This window comes from Ambystoma mexicanum, chromosome 3p (genome assembly GCF_040938575.1).
Source record: "Ambystoma mexicanum isolate Mex_15411 chromosome 3p, UKY_AmexF1_1, whole genome shotgun sequence".
NCBI lineage: Eukaryota > Metazoa > Chordata > Amphibia > Caudata > Ambystomatidae > Ambystoma > Ambystoma mexicanum.
This window is the reverse complement of record NC_090925.1, coordinates 784874061-784897320: the sequence shown is the minus strand read 5'-3', so window position 1 is coordinate 784897320 and position 23260 is coordinate 784874061. Positions and strand designations below refer to the sequence as shown.

Sequence of the window (23260 nt, the reverse complement as noted above, 5' to 3'; positions counted from 1 at the left end):
AAATTGCATTTAAACAACTTTATCCAGCTTCAGTCTACCTCTAGATTGACAACGTGTGAAATCCCTAACTCTTACATAATGTTGATGTTCTTTTAATGCTGCATGCTTTAAGAGCGACTTTATACAGACAGATCATAATAATAATAATTTGCATTTATATAGCGCTAGGAACCCTCAGGCATCTGAGCGCTGCTTATTATTAGACACGGTGTGTGGTGCTCATTTACTGACCTCGGAAGGATGAAAGGCTGAGTTTGGCCCTGCCGGATTTTGAAACCTGCATCGGCAGGCTCTGCATGGATGTCAAAGCGAGCGCTCTACTCGCTGTGCTATCTGACTGGCATTTTGCTTAATGGGCAGGCTGGAGGTGATATTTATTTGGCTTGATGGGCAAATAAATCATTTTTTATAGAGCACAGACAACTGAGTTCGTAGTTTTGAAAGTATGAACCATTGCATTTGAAATTGCATTTAAACAACTTTATCATAGTACGTGATCGTTGTCAGGCAATCTAAGCAACATTATTAACAATTAGTTTTGGGCTCGTATTTGATTTGAGTGTACACTCACTGCGTTTTGTTAAGTTTTAGCCTGAAGATGCCTTTAGGAGGTTTGTATCTGATTGATCTGCCAGTGCCACTCTGCTGGCAAGCGGCCGTCCATTACCATCACAATGCTTTCTTGGCAGCAGTGGCCAGAAGCGATGGGCTTGCAATTACAGGTGCATATTTCACACTAGTCATTAAAGCTGCATTGCCTGGTTACAATCATTGTTTATCTGCACTTGGACGGCTAATGGACACGGAACAAGTGCTGCTCCTTCGCTGTGGCAACCGATGTCCTGAACCGGACATGATGCATATTATTAACAGTACTTTGGCTTTTAGTGCTACGATAAAAATGAAACCATCGGCATCATCCATGAAGATTGTGTTTAATGTTCAGTCCTGATTATGAGCTAGAGAAATTGTAAAGGCAATGTAGGTGCAGTAATGTATAGTAGCGCATTTGGTTCTGCGGCTGCTGCCTGGTGGAGCTTTTTGATATATATGCTGGCCGCTCACGTTACATTACAAAGTGTCATGATGATGCTGCACTCGCAACTTACTAGCAAGCACAATTTTGGTAAAAAGGGGCGAGCAGAGCTTGCTCCTTTGGCCAATTAACAACCAACCACTACAAGACCAATCTCCCCAGGATTAGCAGAGTGGCACTCGGGACGTGAAACACAGTCTACAAGTCCACAAGGTGTCCCCTGTTGCCCCCAGATTTTATGTGTCTCCGACGCCCCAGCGTGCCTGCAGGTGAAAGTTTCACTTGCCAGCTCGGTGCACAGTACAAAGGACTACTCTCAAATGTTGCAAATATGGCTTAATGTACATCCTCTTTGTGTAAACTATATATAACATTTCTAGTTTACATGAATAAAGCAAATAACAACCATGTTAGTTTCATATAATATATATAAATGGAGATAACCTTCCTTTCAGTTGGGATTCAAAACACATTTAAAAATAACTGATCCATTGTTGATCTCTTCATTCTACAGTACACATGATGACATTCTAAAATGGCTGACATATTTTCTTCTCCCGAGCTCGGAGAGGCTCTGTCCGCCATGTCCCTTTTCTATGTCTACTCAGGCGCTCTGTCTCCCGAGAGACACGCCCCCCAAACCCAGTCCAATCAGTGTTGCCAACTTAGCGACTTTCTCGCTATATTTAGCGAGAAAGTACGCCCCCTAGCGACTTTTTCATTGAAAAGCGGCTAGCGAGAAATCTAGCTACTTTTTTCAATTGGTTTGGAGACTTGCTCATTTATACAAGTTTCCAAAACAATTGAAAAAAGTGTGGTCAATCGCCCATTTTCTAACGGGAGTAATGCAAAAACACACTGATAACTTAAAAGGGAGGTGTTAAAAGGGGAGGGGGCCACAGTAAAAGCCATAAATCGCAGGGGGAAAGTGGAGGTAATTATGCAAATTAGGCAGTGATGTCATCTAGCTACTTCTGGCGACTTCTAGGGGAGCCAATAGCTACTTTCTTCACTGAGGAGTTGGCAACACTGAGTCCAATCTGTGAGGCCCCAACTCGCGGATCAGCTGCTCAGCTTTCTGGGTGGTTTTGTTAAGAGAGTGGGCTGCTACTGCCTATTCTGAAACATGGGGCCTCATTACACGGAAGGCGGTGAGCCATGGCGCTATTAGCGCCATGGCTCATGCCGGTAAAATACCGGAACCGCCTTGGCGGAAAGAGGATTTACCGCCCCATTCCAAGGTTGGAGGGGCGGTAAATCCCCCTTCCGCCATTGCCCTTCCCCATTCCCATTCTGCCCCATAGGGCTCTATGGGAATGGGGAAGGCGCTAATTACGGCACCGCAATTTTGTGGTGCCGTAATTAGCTCCTAGGTCCCTTAGCGGGTTGGTTTTTAACGCCTGCAAAAAGCAGGCGTTAAAGCACCAACCCACTAAGGGACCTCGTAGTAAGGCGGTAATGGTTAACGGTCACCGTTACCATTAACGGTGGCCGTTAACCATTACCGCCTTCCGTGTAATGAGGCCAATGGTCTGGAAGACGCAACACATTGAACATTGTTTTTGCATTTTGAAATATTGTCTGTTAGTCGACTGCAAGAAGACGGGATTAGTTCTGCACATACCTGCTAAACGCAGTCATCATGGGGAAAACGAGGGTGGTGACGATAGGGCCCTCAAGCCCTATCAGAGCGCAGTCCAGCACGTCTAGGCCCCTTTTCAGAACCAGTCCTCGGCCAACAACTATAACAAAGAGGCGATCCTTCGTTAGTTCTGTGCATTCAGATCCTTAGCATACCTTGCTTTGCATGCGATCTCGTTCACAATTTAGTCCCCCTGCAATTAGCCATCTCCTCTACTTCACAGCGCAGTAGTGTCTGTGAGCTTCATAATGCTTTGCAAGAGGCAGACCCCTTTGCTTGCTATTTGCTTTGGTGGAGCAGTATTGGCCGCCAAAGATAAAGCTTGCTGTGTGTAGTGGATTGCTCCTTTGACGCATAGCCCCAACATTTTTATTTTTTGTGTGTGTTTTTTTGTGTGCCAGAAATGGACTGTGACCTGCGTCAAAAACAGCTCACTGTGCACCTCTGGGTACGTAGGTGTGGGAGGGGATTCTATGAAGCCCCGCATAGAGATATCATGTGGCACTGGGCTTATGGTCAGAGCCTTTCTACTGTGTGAGTCCATGTCAGCTGCAGCCCCTAGCAAAGGAAGGAGCCATGAGTGTGTAAGGCATTTAGAGAGCCGGTGTGGCTCAGTGGACTTATGCATCCACTACAAGAACCTGTGTTTGATCTCATGGTCACAGGTTCAAATCCTGGCAGGAGTACTCAGCCCTTCATCCTTATGAGGTCGACAAAATGAACACCATTAAGTTGGGTAACAATACACATCTGTTATCTGCCAGCATGCCTCTCTGGAGGTGAATGTGCGCTCTACAAATACACCTGTTAAGCTCTGCATAGAAGCAAGCTGTGACACACTATGAAGAGCCTTTCAGGCCCAAGCACACGGACCAGAATGACTGTGCACAGAAGAATCAGTATTTATTTATTTATTGTTCACTTGTTAGGTGCTTATACAGGAAGTAAATATTGTTTCAAAGTGGCAACAGGGAGGGGACAAGGGGATGAGAAATAGATCAAATACATACAAAATATTAAATACAGGAGGAGACGGGGAGGTCAAACCTACTATGCCTCATGAGTGTTCAGAACATGCAAGTACAGAAGGGAGGAGGAATGGGATAGACGAGCAACAGGTGAAGTGCAATGTAAAGTAAGTGCAAGCCTCCAGGGTAGAGGGTGAGCTGAGGCAAGTGCTGAAGAAAGACAGAAGCTGGGGACGATTCAATGTGAGAGGTCAGGGCCCTGAGGATGCATAAGGGCCCTGAATACCAAACAAGCAACTGTGATATTAGCAGAGGGAAGGAGGAGGTAAAGAGGAAAGTCTTGAGGAGCTTCCGGAATTTAAGAAAGTCCTGCTCAAGACGAAGAGGGAGGCTGAGGATATTCCAAAGAAGGAGGCCAGCTGAGGAAAGTGATTGACCCCTTGCCCTCTGTTTAGTGAAACGCTTTACACACAAAGAGTAGGTGCCAGAGGAGCGCAGAGGTCAAGAGGGGGATTATTTAGTGAGAGAGAGTTGCAGATAGTGTGGTCCCCAGACCCAGAAAGCCTTATGGATGATACAAAGGGATCTGGATTTAATCCGTGAAGCAACCAGGAGCCAATGAAGACTTTTTAGGGCAGGAGAAATGCGGTCTCAGGGCTTGAGGCCAAGGATAAATCTTGCTGCCTTATTCTGGATTAGCTGGAGAGGTCGCAGAGTGGATGAAGGTAGATTCAGGAGGAGGCTATTGCAATAGACAAGCCTAGAGTGAACCAGGGCTCAGGTAACATTAAGCTTCTGGGGGAAGGTGAGAAAAGGGAGAATTCCTTCAAGAAGAAAGAGTTGAAAGCTGGACTTCTTGGCAATGTCCTGAATGTGAGGGTGGGAGGAGAGAGAGGAGTTGAAGATGACTCCAAGGTTTCTGGCTTCAGAATGGGGAGCAGGGGGAGAGCCCATAGAAGAAAGCTAGGATGCAGCTCAGAATGTGTTCACATGCACACTTGTGCTTGTGACTCCTACCAAGTGTTATGTGACTTATTTGTCTGTGTCTGAACCCCTCATTTGTTTCAAGATGTTATGTTTTTGAGTTTGGATGTTCACGTCTTCTTAGCATCTATGGGCCTCATTCCGAGTATGGCGGTAAGGGATAGCGGCCACCGCTAACGAGAGCGGTGGCGGTAATCCCTTACCGCCATACTCCGAGTTCCCTTTGCGCCATGGAGGTTTTAACACCTGCTTTTAGCAGGTGTTAAAAACCATGGCGCTAAGGGACCTTGATGTTAATTACGCCACCGTAATTTACGGTGGCGTAATTAACGCCTTCCCCACTCCCATTATGCCCTATGGGGCAAGAATGGGAATGGGGAAGGGTAAATGGGGATTGGGGAATTACTGCCCCGCCAACCTTGGAATGGGGCGGTAATTCCGCCATCCACCAAGGCGCTGCCGGTCCGGGTACGGCGTCAACCAAGGCGTTAATAGCGCCATTGGTTAGCGCCGTACTCGGAATGAGGCCCTATGTCTTCCTAGCACCTATGTCTAATGTCACAGGTGGCCTCAAGAACACACCCAATGCCAGATGAGGATTAAGGGATTATATTGTCAATTTAGCAATGAGCGTCATTGTCGTCCCTCTCTACCCTAGGGATGGGCAATCCTACCCTAACCCAGGCTGCCCTCGACCTCGGACTGGTACGAGTGATAAGTGACCCCTACTATTTAAAAGCTATCTGTCTATATGTGACGGCCTAAAGGCAAACACCATATCTATCTAGACTTGCTTTGGGAACTATATAGGTGACCCCTATCAGGGATCCAAATGGATAGTGCCGTCCAATCACTCTAGGCACTTGTCTGGTCTTTACACCCTTCAACTCCTTTCACTGGATCTTACTGCTTCTCTCCCTTCCTCTTTCTTCACTGTCATTCTCCCTTCCTGTTCCACCCACCGTCTTCCCTCTCTCTCTCTCCCTCTCTCTCTATCTCTCTCTCTCTCCCTCTCCTTACCACTTCCTCTTTTGTCATTCCGATGGCCCTTCTCCTTCTACTCACCTCCACCCTCTGATCTTACTATCTCCAACTCTTGCTCTCCTCTCTGCTGCCTCGTCTCCTTACACTCCACTACCACTCTCTCCACTCTGGTTAAATACCACTCCCACCTCTAAACTGTCATTCCTACTACCTCCATGTCACTACTAGACCTCTACTCGTCCCAACTCTACTCTACCACTTCACCCCTTTAAAACCATTGCATCTTCACCCCGCCTTCCCCTTAACCGCTTTCCTTTCACTCCCTCAGTCACCCTTCACTTGCTCTCTACTCTTCTACTACCACTTTTACTTTCACTCACACACCATACACGCACACACACAGTCACAACACAGTAGCACTTTCTTTCACAGCCAGTACATCAGTTCCTTGTTGTGTCTTGGCCTTCCACCTCCTCCTCTGACTTTACTCGAACAACCCACACCTTTCAGTTTTCTGTTGTTCCTTGTATCGTCCCCCTTTCTTCCACTGTCTCTCTGCTTCTGCTTCCCCAGACCCGTCTATCTTTCTAGTGGGAAAAGGCACATCACCATGTCTATAAGGCACATGGGTGCACGGTAGACCATCAGGACTCGCCTGTGTTGCTCGACCCCAAAGCTGCAGTACTGCATCCTTGCAGACGCCAGGCATGACTGTCCTCCATTGATGAATCATGTTTCAGGAACATGGTACCATCCCCCCACCATGGAGAGCTCCAGTGCCTGCTGAATTGGATCCCAAATGCAATACATTACCCCTTGTTGGGACACTATTGGTCTTTCTGCTCTCGGAAGCTCATGTGACACTATGGGCCTCATTACGAGTCAGGCGTTAAGGGGTTAACGGCGCCGTAAACGGCGCCGACCCTTAATGACTGATTACAAGGTCCCTTAGCGCCATGGTGATTTTAACGCCTGCTTTTTGCAGGCGTTAAAATCCATGGCGCTAAGGGACCATGGTGCTAATTACGCCACTGTAATTTACGGTGGCGTAATTAGCGCCTTCCCCACTCCCATTATGCCCTATGGGGCAAAAATGGGAATGGGGAAGGGTAAAATGGGAAATGGGGATTTACCGCCCCACTCACCTTGGAATGGGGCGGTAAATCCTCCATCCACCATGGTGTAAACATAGTTTACACCATGGTGGTAAGGGTACGACCCAGGCGGTAACTTACCGCCTGGGTCGTAATGAGGCCCTATTTCTTTGTTCGGACTATGCCCCATGATCCCCCCTGACTTCTCCAAGAGCCCTTGTTCCATCTTTACTTGGTCGAGGACTTTGTTTGAGGACCTTGACTATCCGCTTGTAATCACTCCAAATGGGAAAGGGCCCCACTCTGCAGATTCTCCAGTGATGAGCCTGCAATGTTCTTTCCTCAAATGAATCATCGTCTCTGAGACCCCGAGTGATTTCTCAAAGTCGCGTTTCCTTTCCTCCGGTGCTGTAGCGCTCCCATGTTGACGTTTGCCCATCGGGCTAAAAATCCATGACATTTCCTGCAGCTGCTTCAGTACTTATTTCTGCAGTTGCGTAACCTGTGCTGTTCATAGACATGTTCTTCATGTGGATCTCCTCTTGGGAGTGCAGAGACTTACCTCTGTACCCAGACTTAGTGGGTCAAACTATGCAGAGATCCCGTGCTGACCCTCTACCCATCTGGAACAGAACCGCAGTACCCGTGGCTCTTGACGTAATTCTAACCTTTGGTATCTCCCTTCCAAATGTTGGTGAGTGAAACTTGGTGATTGGATCTCTTCCTTGTGTTCCCTTCATTGGTCTTCTGTGGGGCCCCCCTTTCTCTTAATCCCTTTGTGCAGACCTTGCAAATACCAATTTTTATTGACCTCTATGGGGATATAGACTTCGATTGGCCCATTGAACAATAGTACAGTTGCAGGTTAGTGTAGCACAAGGTGCATTTAGCCTTGCTTAAAATGATGTTGGAGTTTGTGGACTTATTGCATACTTTTATGACCTTGTGTGGCCAAGTTTTCTGTGTTTATGGGGACTAGAAAGCCCATCAGTCCAACTATAGAACACTTTCTGTGTAAGTCCCAGGTAGGAGGTTGACGTAAGGTACCCAAAAATACCTAGTCGGGGGTGAGAGTCAGTGACATTGCAGACCAATCTTTTCAAGAGGCGACAGGTGTTGGTCCAGTTTGAAGAAGCATGACGCCCACCCCTCCTAGGAGGTGACAGCTGTGGGTGTACAAGGAAGGAGGAGAATGGCAGACTGCAACTCCAAGACCAATCTAGTCAGTAAGTCATATAACTTTATTCGGCCATCGGCCATCAAAGTACATTCTATCACAAAACAGTTATACACAAAGAGGGAACAAAAAAAGGGAAGTTAGGAACCCTGTAGAGAGGTATAAAATACAGAAATAAAATAAGTCCCTTTTTGTGCAGACGTAACACACTTCTAATTTGGACTGGCCCAAGGCCGCATTAATTCCCAGTTGGCCTTGTCCCCAGAGGTCTGAGATTCGCACCAGATAAAATATGGTTGGTTGGATTAATTACAGGGGGCTAGCAGTTCCTGGGTAAGTGAGGGGACTGATTACAATCCCACTGTTGGGAATCCGACCATAACAGCGAGATCTTCCCAGGACATCCCTGGCCACTTTCTCGTCCTTGAAGACCAGTTTAATGGAATCATTGAAGTTTTCACCCTCACTAGGCAAACAGTCAACCATGTCAACCATGGCTTTCCTAGACACAAATGCACAGTCCCCAACCGTACAAAGCCAATGAAGGCATTTATTACGGAGAGCAGCCCTCGGTTCACGCTTTTCAATGTGTAGTTTGGGTACCCCGTGCAGAAATACAGTGTCACTTCTTAGCCCCCCGTGAGCATGGTGCTCAACCGTGCGTGCCCTTAAGCGATGACTATATGCCTTAGTTACCCTTTCCCTGGGGTGCTTGGTTCCTAGTGTATTTGGAGCATGTTCCACCAGTAAAATAGCCTCTATGCGCCATGTGGGGGCCACAGGGGGCTCCTGTGTAAATTAAGAAGTGACGGGTGCTGAACCTGGGGCTGCCTTATCAGAATGGGAGCATTCAACTCACAAAGGGCAATGGCCATCAGAGGAAGCAGCCCCCTAGTAACAGTAGAGGTACAGGGGGCTCCCCCGTGGGCTCCCTCTTCCCTTTCCCTGGACCTCGCTCAGGTCTCACAGCAGACACTGCCCCGGGCAATGTGGGCCTCCATGGATGGTGGATCAAGGGATTGCTGGTTTCCTTTGGTTAAAGGCTTAGGGGCCCTAAGAGGAGTTAGACAAAGAAAGGAACTAGTCCCCGTGTGCGTGGCTAACATATTCTCACTCCAGCTGCTGCAAGAAAAATTGAGAGAAGGCTTGTTTTCAACTGTTCCATCAATCTCTGTGTTCATTTGGTCCAAAGAACGGGGTGCAAAATTAGGCAGTGGATGGTCTAAGATAGACCCAGTCACAGGCGAGGAATCAGACACCAAGCAGATGTTCACAGGAGAGGGGTCATGTGACAGACCCTCCCCCTAGGGCCTATAACAAGGGCATCCAGGTTGGGAGAATGGTGTGGCAACGTCTGCCACTGATAGAGATGATTTATCTGTCCCAGGAATAGTCAAGTTGGTCGGGGCAAGTGTGCAAAAGTGAACAAGCAAAATGGGTGCCAGAGGGGAAGCCGATGGGTCACAAACTGGGTGGGTTTCAGCTGAACCTGAGGACAGCCAATCATTTGCATTAGTTGATGCTTTAACGGTGACCATGCATGCTGGGTTCCCTGCAGTAACGGACGAGTTTAGGTGATTGTCTAATTCTCCCTGATTCCCAATTGGAGGTCTCTTTTCAGGGCTCATGACAGATGGGCCATCCAAATTGCTGGGTAACCCCTCCACCCTCCCGAGGTGACCACCTAAGGTGGTAGCAATCCCTCCCAAAGCTTGATGATTAAGCCCCAAGAACAAGTGAATCTCATTTATTAGAGAGTGGACCTTGATGGTAAAGTTGAAAATGTTACTGGTGTTCTCTCTAGGTTTGCCCCTGAAAGCAGAGTCAATATTGGTGTTGATGGCAAGGGCCCAGCAAATATCAGCCTCAGTGGGACAATTTTTACCATGGTTAAATGGATGACCCCCTCATTTCCTTCTCTCCACCAAAGTCCTGTGATTGGTTTGAGCTCGGGCTCAGTCTCAAAATTGGCTTGCAGGTTGGATGGCTGTGTGGACTGCTTGCAGAAAAGAAAAGAGAGAAAAGTGGAAGTGGGTAAGGGCTCGACCACCTCCATTTTAAGTCTTCAGGCGATCCTAACAACCAGAACACAGGGCAAACAGCTCCCACCAAGACAGGCCATGGTAGTCCCCCTGCCAAATGTCTGCTCCGCCTTGGCTATATCTCACCTCACTCTTGTCTTGGATGTGGGGACCTTCCTTCCAGTCCTGCACAGGTGTTTCCAGCAGGTGCCACTAACACCCCCAGCAGGATGCCAACACCCCACGCCTTTGACCTCCCGTGGGATTCACCATCGCGGGAGGAAGAGGAGGATTTTAAGACTGCAGTGGGGGGGGGGGGGGGCTGGCTTCAAGCAAGGAGGCAGGACGACAGCAAACAGGTTCTCCAAACCCAACGGTACGCCAACACTCGCACAGAGTGTGCTTGACCTCCCGCTGGCTTTACCCTCACGGGAGGAAGAGGAGTATTTCAAGACTGCAGGGGGAGTCGGGCTTCCAGCAACGAAGCAGCAGGACAGCAAACAGGGTCTCCAACAGCTTGTACTCTTGACCTCTTGCGGGCTAGTCTAGCCTACACTCATTTGAATAAAGAAGTGGAAGAGACCACTTAAAACCTTCTGGCACTGTGAGTGTTGACAGGTACTTTTCAGAGTGAGGAAGAAACAAAGACCCTTTTTACTTGAGATACAATAGTCTGGAAAGAGAAGCCCACTAATATACTTTGTGATACTTCGGTACTGGACACAGGATGTCATGTCCTCACGGAATAGACTGTACAATGTATGATTTGTCCATACCCTTACACTGTTCCACGTGTAAACCCCTTTTATGTTTAGGTTTGTGCCCTGGGTTCTACGATCTTTCAGCTGTGGCTACTGTCCATGTTGCACCAATTATTAATAAAAAAGACTGAGAAACAATATCCCCATGCCTAGCAACCAACCAGATACACCGGCCTTCGGTGTGTCCTCTATCCATATTGCAACAATAAACCAGGAAGATTGTGGCAATGGCCATCAGCCCACAGGCAAGGCCCATGTCTGCAGGTTTAATTAACCCGATCACACCCCAAATCCTTTGGTCATGTCTACCTCCCCTATTGCACCAATTAGGCAAACAGACTGACCCTCCTCTACTATCCTCTGTCACCTGCTGGTTCCGGAGAGGCATTTCTTGGTCTGAAGTGTCTTGCAATGTTTCTGCGGAAATCCTGTTGGATTCCTGCGGTAAAATGAAAATATACTGCCACAAAGCAGGCTCTCCAGCCTACCTCAAACTCTTCAACTGCACATGTGGTCTTCCTTCCCCCTCTAATTTAATGGGAACCACTCCTTCCCCTGCCTTCAAATCTCATTTTGAATTATTTTCATTTCCTGCTTCCCACGGGATTCCTGCGGGAAACTTTTGAGTCAAGCAAAAAAATAAGAAAAGGTGGGTGGCTTTTCATTTCCAAAAAACCCACTGCTGAGAAGCACTATTGGAGATATATTGAAAAAAAATTGGACCAAGGCAATCCGTCCTCGTTTTTAAAAAAATGAATGGACAGATTTACACCAAACCAATAACAGAATATCTATGATACTTTGTGCCCAACTTGGTTCATATTTGGTGCAAATCCGGCCGGTTGTTTTCTTGCTTTGGGTGCTTATTGGAAGCACATTTCTCTCTATCTGAAAATGAAATGAGGTAGGGTGAAAACAGTTTTTTTGATTCTTAAAGGATAGTTCCGGGACTTTTTTTTTATTGTCCCTACGGGTCGGCCATGTGTTTGTAAGCATAAATCGGTAGATCGTAGGAAACTTTCCTATGGACCTTACCCGACTTTTCGCCCATTATCGCACTCGAAATCAGCCTCCATTTTGTGATAATCCTATCATTCCGCCGCATCGACCTGGCTCACCTGCCTTTGCGGCACTAAATCAAATCCCCCGCCCCTGAGCCTGACATCAGCAGACGCGTACTGCCCATTTCAAGCACGTCTCGTGTCAACAATCGCTGCGCCTCAGCTATTGACGTGTTGCCATGGAAATGGCAGGACGCCTCTTTCCCCAATAAGTATAAACAGACCGTTTCACAACACACAGCAGCAGATTTTCGATTCCATTCCTCTCTCTGTGTTACTTTGAGTATTCTGTGACTCGTTTCAGTGCTCTGGTCAGCTACCTTCGCCGCTTGTAGCCCGTGTGAACACCTGTACCATCTCTGTAAATTATTTTACTATCTTTACCGCACAATGGCCACAATAATGCCGTATATGTACGAGCCCGAGTACACCGAGGAAGAACTACTGGAAAGTCAAGCACGCGAAAACGATGGGGATTCGGACGGCAGTTGGGAGGACCAGTCAACGGATGAAGAGCCTGGACCATGTCGCATGGACGGCGTCTCCACCTGGTGCACGTGCAATCGGTGCGAGCTAATGCCAACTGAGGAGGAGAACTGCTGCTGCCGTGAAAATTCCGGGTGCTTGGCCTACATTTCGGAAAGCGAGCAAAGTCTGCAGGAAGGCGAGCAAAGTCCGCAATGCATCACCGAGCTGCCAGAGTTCAGGGAAGCCTGCCTCTCACGGACCGTGTTGAGGATGATGATGGTGCTTATGCACGAACTTCGCGGCACTGTTCGTCCGCGTAATCCGAGTAACGAGTAAGTATACTCTGTTTGTGATGTCAGTGATGCCACCACTATTTCATGGTCGTCTCCCACATATAAAATTACATTTACATATCATTCGAACGCATGTAAATTTGTTCCATATAGTGCATTTTCTAGATATAATTTTTTTCTAAGAAAAATGACATGTGTTACCTGAATCGACATTGATAAGAAAGTTTGGTCAGTTTAATACAGTTTGCATCTTTTTTTTTCACAGGTGGTACAGGCTGGTGGCCTATCGTTGCTTCACTTGGTGGCTTCACGGGAGGCTCGGACACCGCGTTCGGAGAGTAATACCTGCCTGTGCGGTACTTGCCATTAGACAACATTTCCCCAGTGACAGTGGACAATACCGCGGATTTTCCTCGATGTGCTGCAACCTCAACTTTACAATGTGTAATGTTTATTATTTATGTTTAATTAAAATCTAAAATAAAGCCCAACATATATTTTAACAATGGTTGTTTTGATTTTTTAAATGAATCTAGTGTATATTCTCCTGGGAGGGTGAGGTATTTATAAACTCACCCCCCTGCATTCCATGTAGTAGATCCTGCAGCCATCCTCTTACATTCAGTTAGATGGCCTCTCCTTGGTGAGGCCCTGCGGCAAACGGGTCTTGTCTGCACGACCACCGCCCCGATCCACCCCCCGCCCTATCAAAGGCAGTTCGCACCGGGGTACTTGTGCTGGCAAGTGGAGCTGTCAGGGAGCGATAAAGGCCAAGAGGTGCCAAAGACCATGTACACTTCAAAGTGGTCTATAGAGCATGGGTTGTTGTTCCCATGTCTACCTCCAGACCCCGTGTCTCCTGCCAAGCATCCCCCCTCACGCTGGACGGCCCCCTGCAATCCACATAAGTGTGTCTCCATTCACGAGTCTTCCTGTGTCTTGTCTGCACGACCACCGCCCCGATCCACCCCCCGCCCTATCAAAGGCAGTTCGCACCGGGGTACTTGTGCTGGCAAGTGGAGCTGTCAGGGAGCGATAAAGGCCAAGAGGTGCCAAAGACCATGTACACTTCAAAGTGGTCTATAGAGCATGGGTTGTTGTTCCCATGTCTACCTCCAGACCCCGTGTCTCCTGCCAAGCATCCCCCCTCACGCTGGACGGCCCCCTGCAATCCACATAAGTGTGTCTCCATTCACGAGTCTTCCTGTGTCTTGTCTGCACGACCACCGCCCCGATCCACCCCCCGCCCTATCAAAGGCAGTTCGCACCGGGGTACTTGTGCTGGCAAGTGGAGCTGTCAGGGAGCGATAAAGGCCAAGAGGTGCCAAAGACCATGTACACTTCAAAGTGGTCTATAGAGCATGGGTTGTTGTTCCCATGTCTACCTCCAGACCCCGTGTCTCCTGCCAAGCATCCCCCCTCACGCTGGACGGCCCCCTGCAATCCACATAAGTGTGTCTCCATTCACGAGTCTTCCTGTGTCTTGTCTGCACGACCACCGCCCCGATCCACCCCCCGCCCTATCAAAGGCAGTTCGCACCGGGGTACTTGTGCTGGCAAGTGGAGCTGTCAGGGAGCGATAAAGGCCAAGAGGTGCCAAAGACCATGTACACTTCAAAGTGGTCTATAGAGCATGGGTTGTTGTTCCCATGTCTACCTCCAGACCCCGTGTCTCCTGCCAAGCATCCCCCCTCACGCTGGACGGCCCCCTGCAGACCGCATAATGCCACGACATATACACGTCATTCATTCACAAACACACCCCTGTTTCGAATTCTTTATAACCCACTTCATATTTCTAATGAGAACTTCTTTGCGCTTTGCTAGTCAACCCGTGAAGGTGCTGGTTATCTGCTCTTCGTCTCTGTGAACTTCCGTGACCACTTTGAGCAAACTCGTCAGTTTGCAACCTGTGAACTGCTCCCTGTTCTACGACAAGAAACTACTCTGATCCCTGCATCTAACTGTTTGTTCGTCAAGGTAAGTCCATGTACCATAATCATTTTGCGTCCAATTTTTTAATTTATATCTATTTGCTAGTAGTCATCAAATTGCATCCATGTTTTCTTTTCGTTCACGACAGTACATGCAAGGAACTAGTCACATGTTCTGAGTTTAGTCAAATTACTTTTTCTATTTTTTGAAAGTTATTGAAATACTTATCCGCATGTGAATAACATGTATAGTTCCAAGAACCAAAACGGACCTTGCATTGAACCTTTTATGTGTCATTTAATGTTTTAACACATTGGTATTCATAGAGAATTGTTGATCTTTACTTTTCAGAACTTTCCATAATGCCTGCCTGTTCCATTGGCGGTTGCCCTTCGAAGACCCATAACAAATCTGAAGGTACTATAATGCATGTTTTCCCTAAGACAATAGATCAGATAAGAGAATGGGTCCGATATTGCGGATATCCAGCCTCTGAGATAGAAAGTAGAGTCCTAGAAGTCTTTGCGGACAAGAGGGGTGATCGATACCGCATCTGCAGCAGGCACTTTAGCCCAGACATGTACTCCACATCATTGCTAATAAGGACGAAAACACCGCGAGCGAGGCGAAAATTGCTCTCAACCGCTATTCCCACTCTATTCGTCCACATCCCTCCACTGGTGAGTCAAGTTTACGTATTTATCTCTCGGCATTGCGGTAGTGTGTAGCATTAGCTAACAATAATTTCCCCATTTATGTATCCACTCAATATGAAGGCTGAAGATTCTCCATCCGTGTCGTTATTGCAGTCATCAGCCACTTCAAGCGCCTATCGGGTAATCTTACTTAGCTATTCTGACACTGACTTGTTTTAGGCATGTAAATCAATAGTTTTAATTGATCGTGTAATTATTTTACCTAATGGTACACCACAGTACTCGTCCTCTAGTCTTTGTTTTCAGTTATAATTATTGTTATCCAAAATAATGCAAGTACTGTCTTTCAGGGAGATGCTGAGGAGTCCAACGCATTGACGACAACCGTAGATGTCACTCAGATGCTCGAGGTACGTTTCCGGACAGTTCCATCGATGGAGATCATCAGATCTTGCATTCTTGTAGCGTGATTGTTACACACAATGTTTCTTTCGTTTTTAGCCATTGGTATGTCCTTCTGTCGTCGCCCTCCTATGTGTCTTCTTTTTTCAATATTGTGTTCATTACTAATGAAAGTCCTATGTTTCAGGGAGTCGATGGAGCATTAGTCCAAGAGGAAGGGGGAGCATGCAGTTACGGGTCGGCGCAACAGCTTGCAGAAGTGTGCACCGCAGTTACAGCGTCCCTTGATGTTCTTATGCATTTCGAGGTATGGATACTGACAGATCAATCATGCGAGATCAAATGACGTGATTACATCCGCTATACTTCCTTCTTTATTAACGCAAGTACTATGTTTCAGGGAGCTGACGGAGCTTCTTCAACAAGAACATCACCCCTAGTAGTTGATGCAGATCTCTGGGTGGTGACACTTCCAACGATGGAGCAAATCGAATCATATTTAGATATCCATTATTTATTTTAGACAACTGATCATTTGTGCAGGTCTATTTAGATGAGCCGTTGACGCCTGCAGAAAGTTTATGTTCTTTTAAACAAAATAGAAAACCATACTAATGCAATTACTGTGTTTCAGGGAGTTGCTGAAGCGTCATCTTCAATAATATCATCAATGGAAGTCTATGCGGAGCCCGAGGTATGGATCTTGACAGTTCAATCTAACTAGATCAACAATGCGTGAACTATTGTCGTTTGAATGTTATACACAATGCGTTCATTCGTGTTTTGCTATTGAGATGTACGTATGGGTATTGGTCCCCAAGTACATTTTGTGTTTTCAATATTATTATACATACTAATGAAAGTTCTATGTTTCAGCGAGTCGATGGAGCCTCAGTGAGTGATGGATGTGCTTATCATGAAAGTATAGTCGTTGCAGCGCGAGAGGAAGTGGAGACATGCACACACGAGTCGGAGCAACAGCGTCCAGATGTTGAAGTTCGAGGAAAGAAAGTTTCAAAGAAAAGAAAGCAAAAGAAGGTTAGTGTCCTGTTCACTATATTATGTTGTCTTTCACTGTCAATAGTTCAATACTGTAAGTTGTGTTTAAACTGAACATCCCTTTTCTAATCTGTCCTCTAGTTGCGAGTGGGTGTAAGAACTAGATCTACACAGACAGTGAAGCGAACGAGAGATGTTGCTTGTCAAACCTTTTGGCAGGGACTTGAGACTGGAGATGCATCGTGCCAATGGGAAGAATATGAAGTGATTGACAACGGAGCTATACCACCACCAGCCATTGATAGTGAATGTCCTCCTGGTAGTTTGGATGCAGTCGTAGATCAATTCACAGAATCCACACCCGCAAAAAATAAGAGCACGCGAAAGTTGAAGACATTGTTTTTTTCTCCCATCTCCGGACAAGGAACAGATGTTGCAATGGAAGAGAATGAAGTGGACGACAATGAAACACCATCAATATCACTCAGCATAGCGGAAGACGATATCAGAGATTGTACCTTTCATGCGAGTGACATGTCCTCAACGTTACAGGCCGAACCAGCTGGGATGCAGAGTGACAGTATAAGGAAAGAGGCCAAATTCATTGTATTCGATAGCTGTTTGATGGATATTATTATGATGATGAAATGTGGGCATTGGGTTGGTGGGGAAGTATGTGGGGAGCCATTGATTAATGTGACTCGTGCAATTCGAGGCACTAACCTTAAAATACATGCCACCTGTACACAATATCATCCGTTCGCATGGTCTGCACAACCCATGCTGGGGCAACTGCCAGCAGGCAATCTACTTTGTGCAGCGGCCGCACTTTTTAGTGGTTCAAGTTTTAAAAAGTTACAGTATTTCTTTCAGTTTGTGGGAATCCATTTCATTGCGAAAAGTCAGTTCTACAAATACCAAACCGATTATCTATTTCCAGCCATCAGCGAAGCTTGGAGAATGGAAAAAATGTCAATGGAAAGTACATTCGCGGGCAAACGCTTCAGGCTAGCCGGTGATGGACAATGCGACAGTCCAGGATTTTCAGCCAAGTACTGCACCTACCACTTTCAGGACATGGAAAGTAAGAAAATTGTGAGTTCGGTGGTCGTGCAGGTGTCACAAAGTACATCCTCAGTGGCCATGGAGAAAGTTGGCTTTGTAGCATCATTGCAAGAACTACAATCGCGGGGAATGGTGATCGACCTGATAGCCACGGACAGACACGTTTCAATTGCCAAGACAATGAGAGAACAGTACAAAAATATAAATCACCAATTTGACGTATGGCATCTTGCAAAAACAATCAATAAAAAATTGTCGGCTGCAGGAAAAAAAAAAGATATGCAAGGTATTTCACAGTGGTCCAAGTCAATCAGCAACCATCTTTGGTGGAGCTCAAAAACATGTGAAGGGTCGTTGGAAATTCTACTGGAAAAATGGCGGTCAGTAATGTTGCACTGTAGCAACGTACATCAATGGTCGACAAATGAGCATTTCCACAAATGTGAACATGGCCATTTGTCCACAGAGGAGGCACGGAAGAAGAAGTGGTTGATTCCTTCATCACCCACTCACAAGGCCATTGAAAAGATTGTATTTGATAAAACTATAACAAGAGATTTGAGGGGACTCACGGAATTCTGCCACACAGGAGATTTGGAGGTGTTCCACAATATGTGCCTAAAGTACAGGCCCAAAAGATTGCATTTTGGCATGGAAGGCATGATAAATCGGACTCTTCTAGCGGTCTTGGCACATAACCATAATGTTGGCCGTCAACAAAGTAGGACGACCGGAACTTTAGGGACGCTTCGCTACAATAAGGCCTTCACTAAAAGAAGTAAACAATGGGTGATCAAACCAGTGTTTGAGGATATGCAATATGAGTTTATTGAGAGACTTATCGTAGATGTCCTCGATAGGCACATACATGGAGTGGTGAACGAACCTATGCAGGGGACAACTGCATTGCCACCCAACATTGCCTCTGTTCCATGTCCACCTAAAGCAGAGCTCATTGAGAAATACACATCACGGTTTAAATGATTGTAATTCGATTGTCTGTTCTCTCGAGTCTCCTCATGTTGCAGGCCCATTGCAATTAAACCAAACAGTAATATAAATCATTTTTACAAAAATTATAGAATGTTTCCGTATTACAAACACATGGCCGACCCATAGGGACAATAAAAAAAAAGGCACGCAGACAAGATGCCCTTACACTAACTGGAGCTAACTAGAAATGTGTGCTCGCTCAAAGTGAAGGTCAGCTGCTTTGATGTTTTGCTCGGGTGGCGGAACGGCCCACGACCCAATATAAGGTTCTATTGTGATTTGACCTTGACAGGCCGGGACCATCCTGAAAGACTAAGAAAAGATAATGAATAAAATTTCAGAAACGAAACGATGAGCCACGTTCATTAGAAGAAGTAACGTCGGCAAAGAAGGAGTGGTGTTTCGGGTCTGCCCTACACAGAGACACAATGGAAAATGCAAATATAATGTAAGTAACTTTTGATGAGTTTATACCGCAATTTCATTACTATACAGTGGCTTTAAAGACGGGTTCAGTTGTACTTGTTCGTTCTATGTGGCATAGTGTTTTCTACCGCGCACTATCTGGAGGAGAACCATCTTCTTTTACTGAAGCACCTCAAAACCTTCCTCTTTGCTTCTGCTTTCTCTCTCCCTCTCCCCTGCTACAACTGGTCCACTGTCTGCGACCTCGGTCCTGGGCCCTTCCACTCTCCACCTGCACTGCCTCCCTGTCAACCCCTGCACTGGGGGACTGTCTCAGTATCCTACAGCCCCCCCTTCCCAGCACTTGTTCTGCACTTACCTTGCACTTGCCACCAGCTGGCCCTATTTATTTATTATTTTATGCTACTTACTGTCATGCCCCGCATTCCTGTTTCTGGACACTCGCGGGTATTTACTTCCCGGTGGAAACTGCCCTGGAGACTGTTAACAGCTCACGGAATCCGCTGCACTACAAGGTCCAGAATTCCATCTGCTCGCGGTCACGTGAAACGCCCGCAACGTGCCTCGCGTTCTGAAACAGATTCCAGTACTTAGTGTGGCGTGTCCCTGTAACGGGTGCTCCTAAAACTGACTATTCAGTTTGAGTACTCGATCTACTGTTACTCTGATTCCTGTTTGATTCCTGACCCGGCTTTGTATCAAGGACTATTCTGAACGTCTTTTCCTTCAATTTCTGGCTCCTGGCTCCCTCGGTTGTTTCCCCTGGTTAACGAACACTTGGCTTCCATTTCGGATTTGTTCTCCGCCTGCTCCCGTATGTTATGGTATTCGGATTTATACAAGAATAAAAGACCCTCAGTGCTATTCTCTGTTAAAGACTTCCACGCACGTTTTCCTTCACTCTGTTGTGCTATCACTATTACACGAGTTTCCTGCTTCCCTTCCCTTTCAACTATTACACAGAAAATATACAAAGACAGATCCACGGCGCTGCCCGCCGCACAAGAAGACAACGCTCTACATACTGAAGTGACCAAACGGACGCTCTGCTGTTTCTGGTGGTCACTCCCTGGATTGGTTACACTTGGGGACGCTCTGCTGAATACACTTGGGGATTATTCTGGACACTTGCCGTTTCGGTTAGCTGGACCTTTGCACAGACTTCCTTCAACTGGAACTTCCATTTTCTATCATCACGTCAACTTCCTACTACACTCTCTAAGGTTACGGGACTTCCTATCTTACTAAGCAGGTAAGAGGGGGCAAGTACGGGGGAAGGAACAAGTGCTGTATTTTCGTACTTGGCTGCTATCTTGAACTATCCTTTCTTTGTTCCCTTAGCTCTGTTGTCGCTGCTCCTGCCTTTCCACTTAAGCCCCTGGCCTGTTAGTTGGTATACTTTCTACAGGCTGCGCTCTTGGGGGGAAAGTCTTGTGCAAACATCGCATTCAAGATATCCCAGAACCATCTTGGTGATAGTCCAGGACGTCCCAGAGTGAAGGGGTTCCAAAAGCGGATGTTGACCTTGTATCCTTTAACGATCTGTATCCTTTTCCAAAATTGCGTAAAAGTTGTGACAGATTTAGGAGCCTATTAATTTTGCCTATCGGTTATGGAAACTGGAGCGGATCCAATGGCTGCTTTAATGCAAGCCTTTGCGACCTTGCGCACCGATATGGCATCTGCTAATGCGACTCTCCATCAACGTATGGATGTACTACAGAGTTTTGTGCAGCCCTTACCCCCCGATGAGGAGTTCGGTGATGCTGCTGCTGCAGCAGCCCCTCCTGTACCCCAGGCACAATCTTCCGCACCCGTTGTGCTTCCTGGACCGTTCCCTTTGGCCCCTCCAGAACGCTTCTATGGAGATCCTAAGACTTATCGGACCTTTGTAAACCAATGCCGTCTGCATTTTCTTTGTCGACCACTGGCATTTCCTGACGCTGTTACCAAAGCAGCGTTTCTCCTTTCGCATCTGGGAGGAACAGCAGCGGCTTGGGCTAACCCTTTACTCGAAGCCAATGATCCAGCCCTATATAATTTTGATGCCCTTATTCAGTCTATGAATAGCGTATTCGATATGCGTTACAAGGCACAAACCTCGGACCTCGAATTCCTTGCTATCAGTCAAGGCAAATCAGACCTTCTGTCTTACCTCGCTCGCTTTAATCAATTAGCAGCAGAAACTACCTGGCCCGAACAGAAGAAGGCAGCTGTCTTCTATAAGGGTCTTTCGGATGACTTAAAAGACACTTTATCAGTGGTACCGGCGTTACCAACCGGCTTCCCAGAATTGTTGGACTTGGTCCTACAAGTCGACGCTCGGCTGCGGCAAAGACGTGGCGAACGGCGTAGTCCTGACCTTCGCCTCTCAGTCAAGTCAGAAACGACTCCGACTACTTCCTCAGGTGAAGCCGAGCCGATGCAAATAGGGGCCATCAGAGGTCCTTTAACCAAAGCCGAACGAGAACGGCGTATGGTTAACAACCTATGCTTCTATTGCGGTCAATCTGGCCATTTCATCCGTGCATGTCCTAAGAGACCTGTTAAGGTAGCGGGAAACGCCAAGACTCGTCCTTAAACCGAGCCCTAAGGATGAGTCGCCATATGGATGGCTCGGGCCAATGCCCTTCCTCCTCGCACATCTATCTTGCCATGTGTTTTGTCCTCCCTGGTGTTGAGCCCTTCACCAGTCCAGTTATGATCGATTCAGGGGCTAGCGGAAACTATATGGACATACAATTAGCTCAACACCATGGCATACCGGTGGTTCCAAAAGAAAGACCTGAGGAAGTACATGCAGTGGATGGTTCTCATCTGGTGTCCGGATGGATAACGGAACAGACTGTCCCACTTCGCATGTCTACCTCCGAAGACCACATTGAGCAAATAGTTTTCGACCTTATTTCAGCCCCTCAGTTTGGGATCATTCTTGGTCTTTCTTGGCTCCGGACTCATAACCCTATGATTGATTGGGTCAAACAAACGGTGCATTTCTCTTCTGCGTTCTGTACCCAACATTGCTCTCGAAGCCCCGGTGTGATGCCTTCGTCTCCTTGTTTGGCTTTGGTGTCTAATGTCTCCTCTGTTAATGCCACGCTGGGAGACTCAAATCCCGAACTACCAGCAGTATACAAAAACTTTTCCGATGTGTTCGATAAAGGGCTATCAGAAAAACTCCCTCCACATCGTTGTTATGATTGCCCAATTGATTTTGTACCTGGGGCAGTGGTACCTCATGGTCGTGTTTACTCCCTGACCCGGAACGAAGAAGAACACCTGAAAGAGTATGTGGAGAAGGCATTGCGTCTGGGACATATTCGACCTTCCCGGTCCCCTGCTGCCTCTCCCATCTTTTTCGTACCGAAAAAGGAGGGGGATCTGCGCCCTTGCGTGGATTACAGAGCCTTGAACAAAATAACAGTCAAGAACCAGTACCCGTTACCCCTCATAACGGAACTACTTGATAAGATGACTTCCTCCACTGTTTTTACCAAATTAGATCTCAGAGGGGCATATAATTTGGTGAGGATACGAAACGGGGACGAGTGGAAAACCGCTTTCAAAACAAAGTTTGGGCTATATGAGTATTGCGTCATGCCATTCGGACTTTGTAACGCTCCAGCCACGTTCCAACACTTTGTTAATGATATTTTTGGAGACATGCTAGATTGCTATGTGGTGATCTACTTGGATGATATCTTGATCTTCTCGGATTCACTCACGCAACATATCCAACACGTTCGCTCTGTTTTGCTGCGTTTACGTACACACTCTCTCTATGCCAAATTGGAAAAATGTGTATTTCATGCATCATCAGTTGAGTTCTTGGGGTTTCAGATATCTGCAAAAGGGGTGCTCATGTGTACTTCCAAGGTTAAAGCAGTAAGGGACTGGCCAGTCCCAGATTCTGTAAAGGCACTTCAATCTTTTCTGGGTTTCTCGAACTTTTATAGGCGCTTTATTGCCTCATTTTCTGAGATAGTAGCGCCCTTGACCCGTCTCACCAGCCCGAAGATTCCATTCCTTTGGGATTACGAAGCCCAGTCGGCCTTTGAGGCATTAAAAGAGGCCTTTACTACTGCTCCCGTTCTGCAGCACCCAAACCCTTCCCTTCCATTTATAGTGGAGGCTGACGCATCCGCTATCGCGGTGGGGGCCATATTGTCACAGAACTGCCCCACTACACAGCAACTGCATCCAGTGGCTTACTTTTCCCGTAAACTATCTCAAGCTGAACGCAATTACACTGTTATGGAGAGGGAACTCCTAGCCATTCGAGCAGCTTTTAAGGA

The 23260-nt window shown here is 46.9% G+C and overlaps 1 protein-coding gene across 2 annotated transcripts in view; it reads right to left on the bottom strand.

Annotated features, from left to right (window-relative positions):
* Positions 1-23260, bottom strand: part of LOC138580873 (uncharacterized) — a 570368-nt gene that overhangs the window by 196841 nt on the left and 350267 nt on the right. For both annotated transcript variants that reach the window (XM_069651760.1, XM_069651761.1), the window contains exon 7: positions 2661-2778. In XM_069651760.1, coding sequence (XP_069507861.1) covers positions 2661-2778 — 118 coding nt within the window. The remainder of the gene's footprint in view (positions 1-2660; positions 2779-23260) is intronic.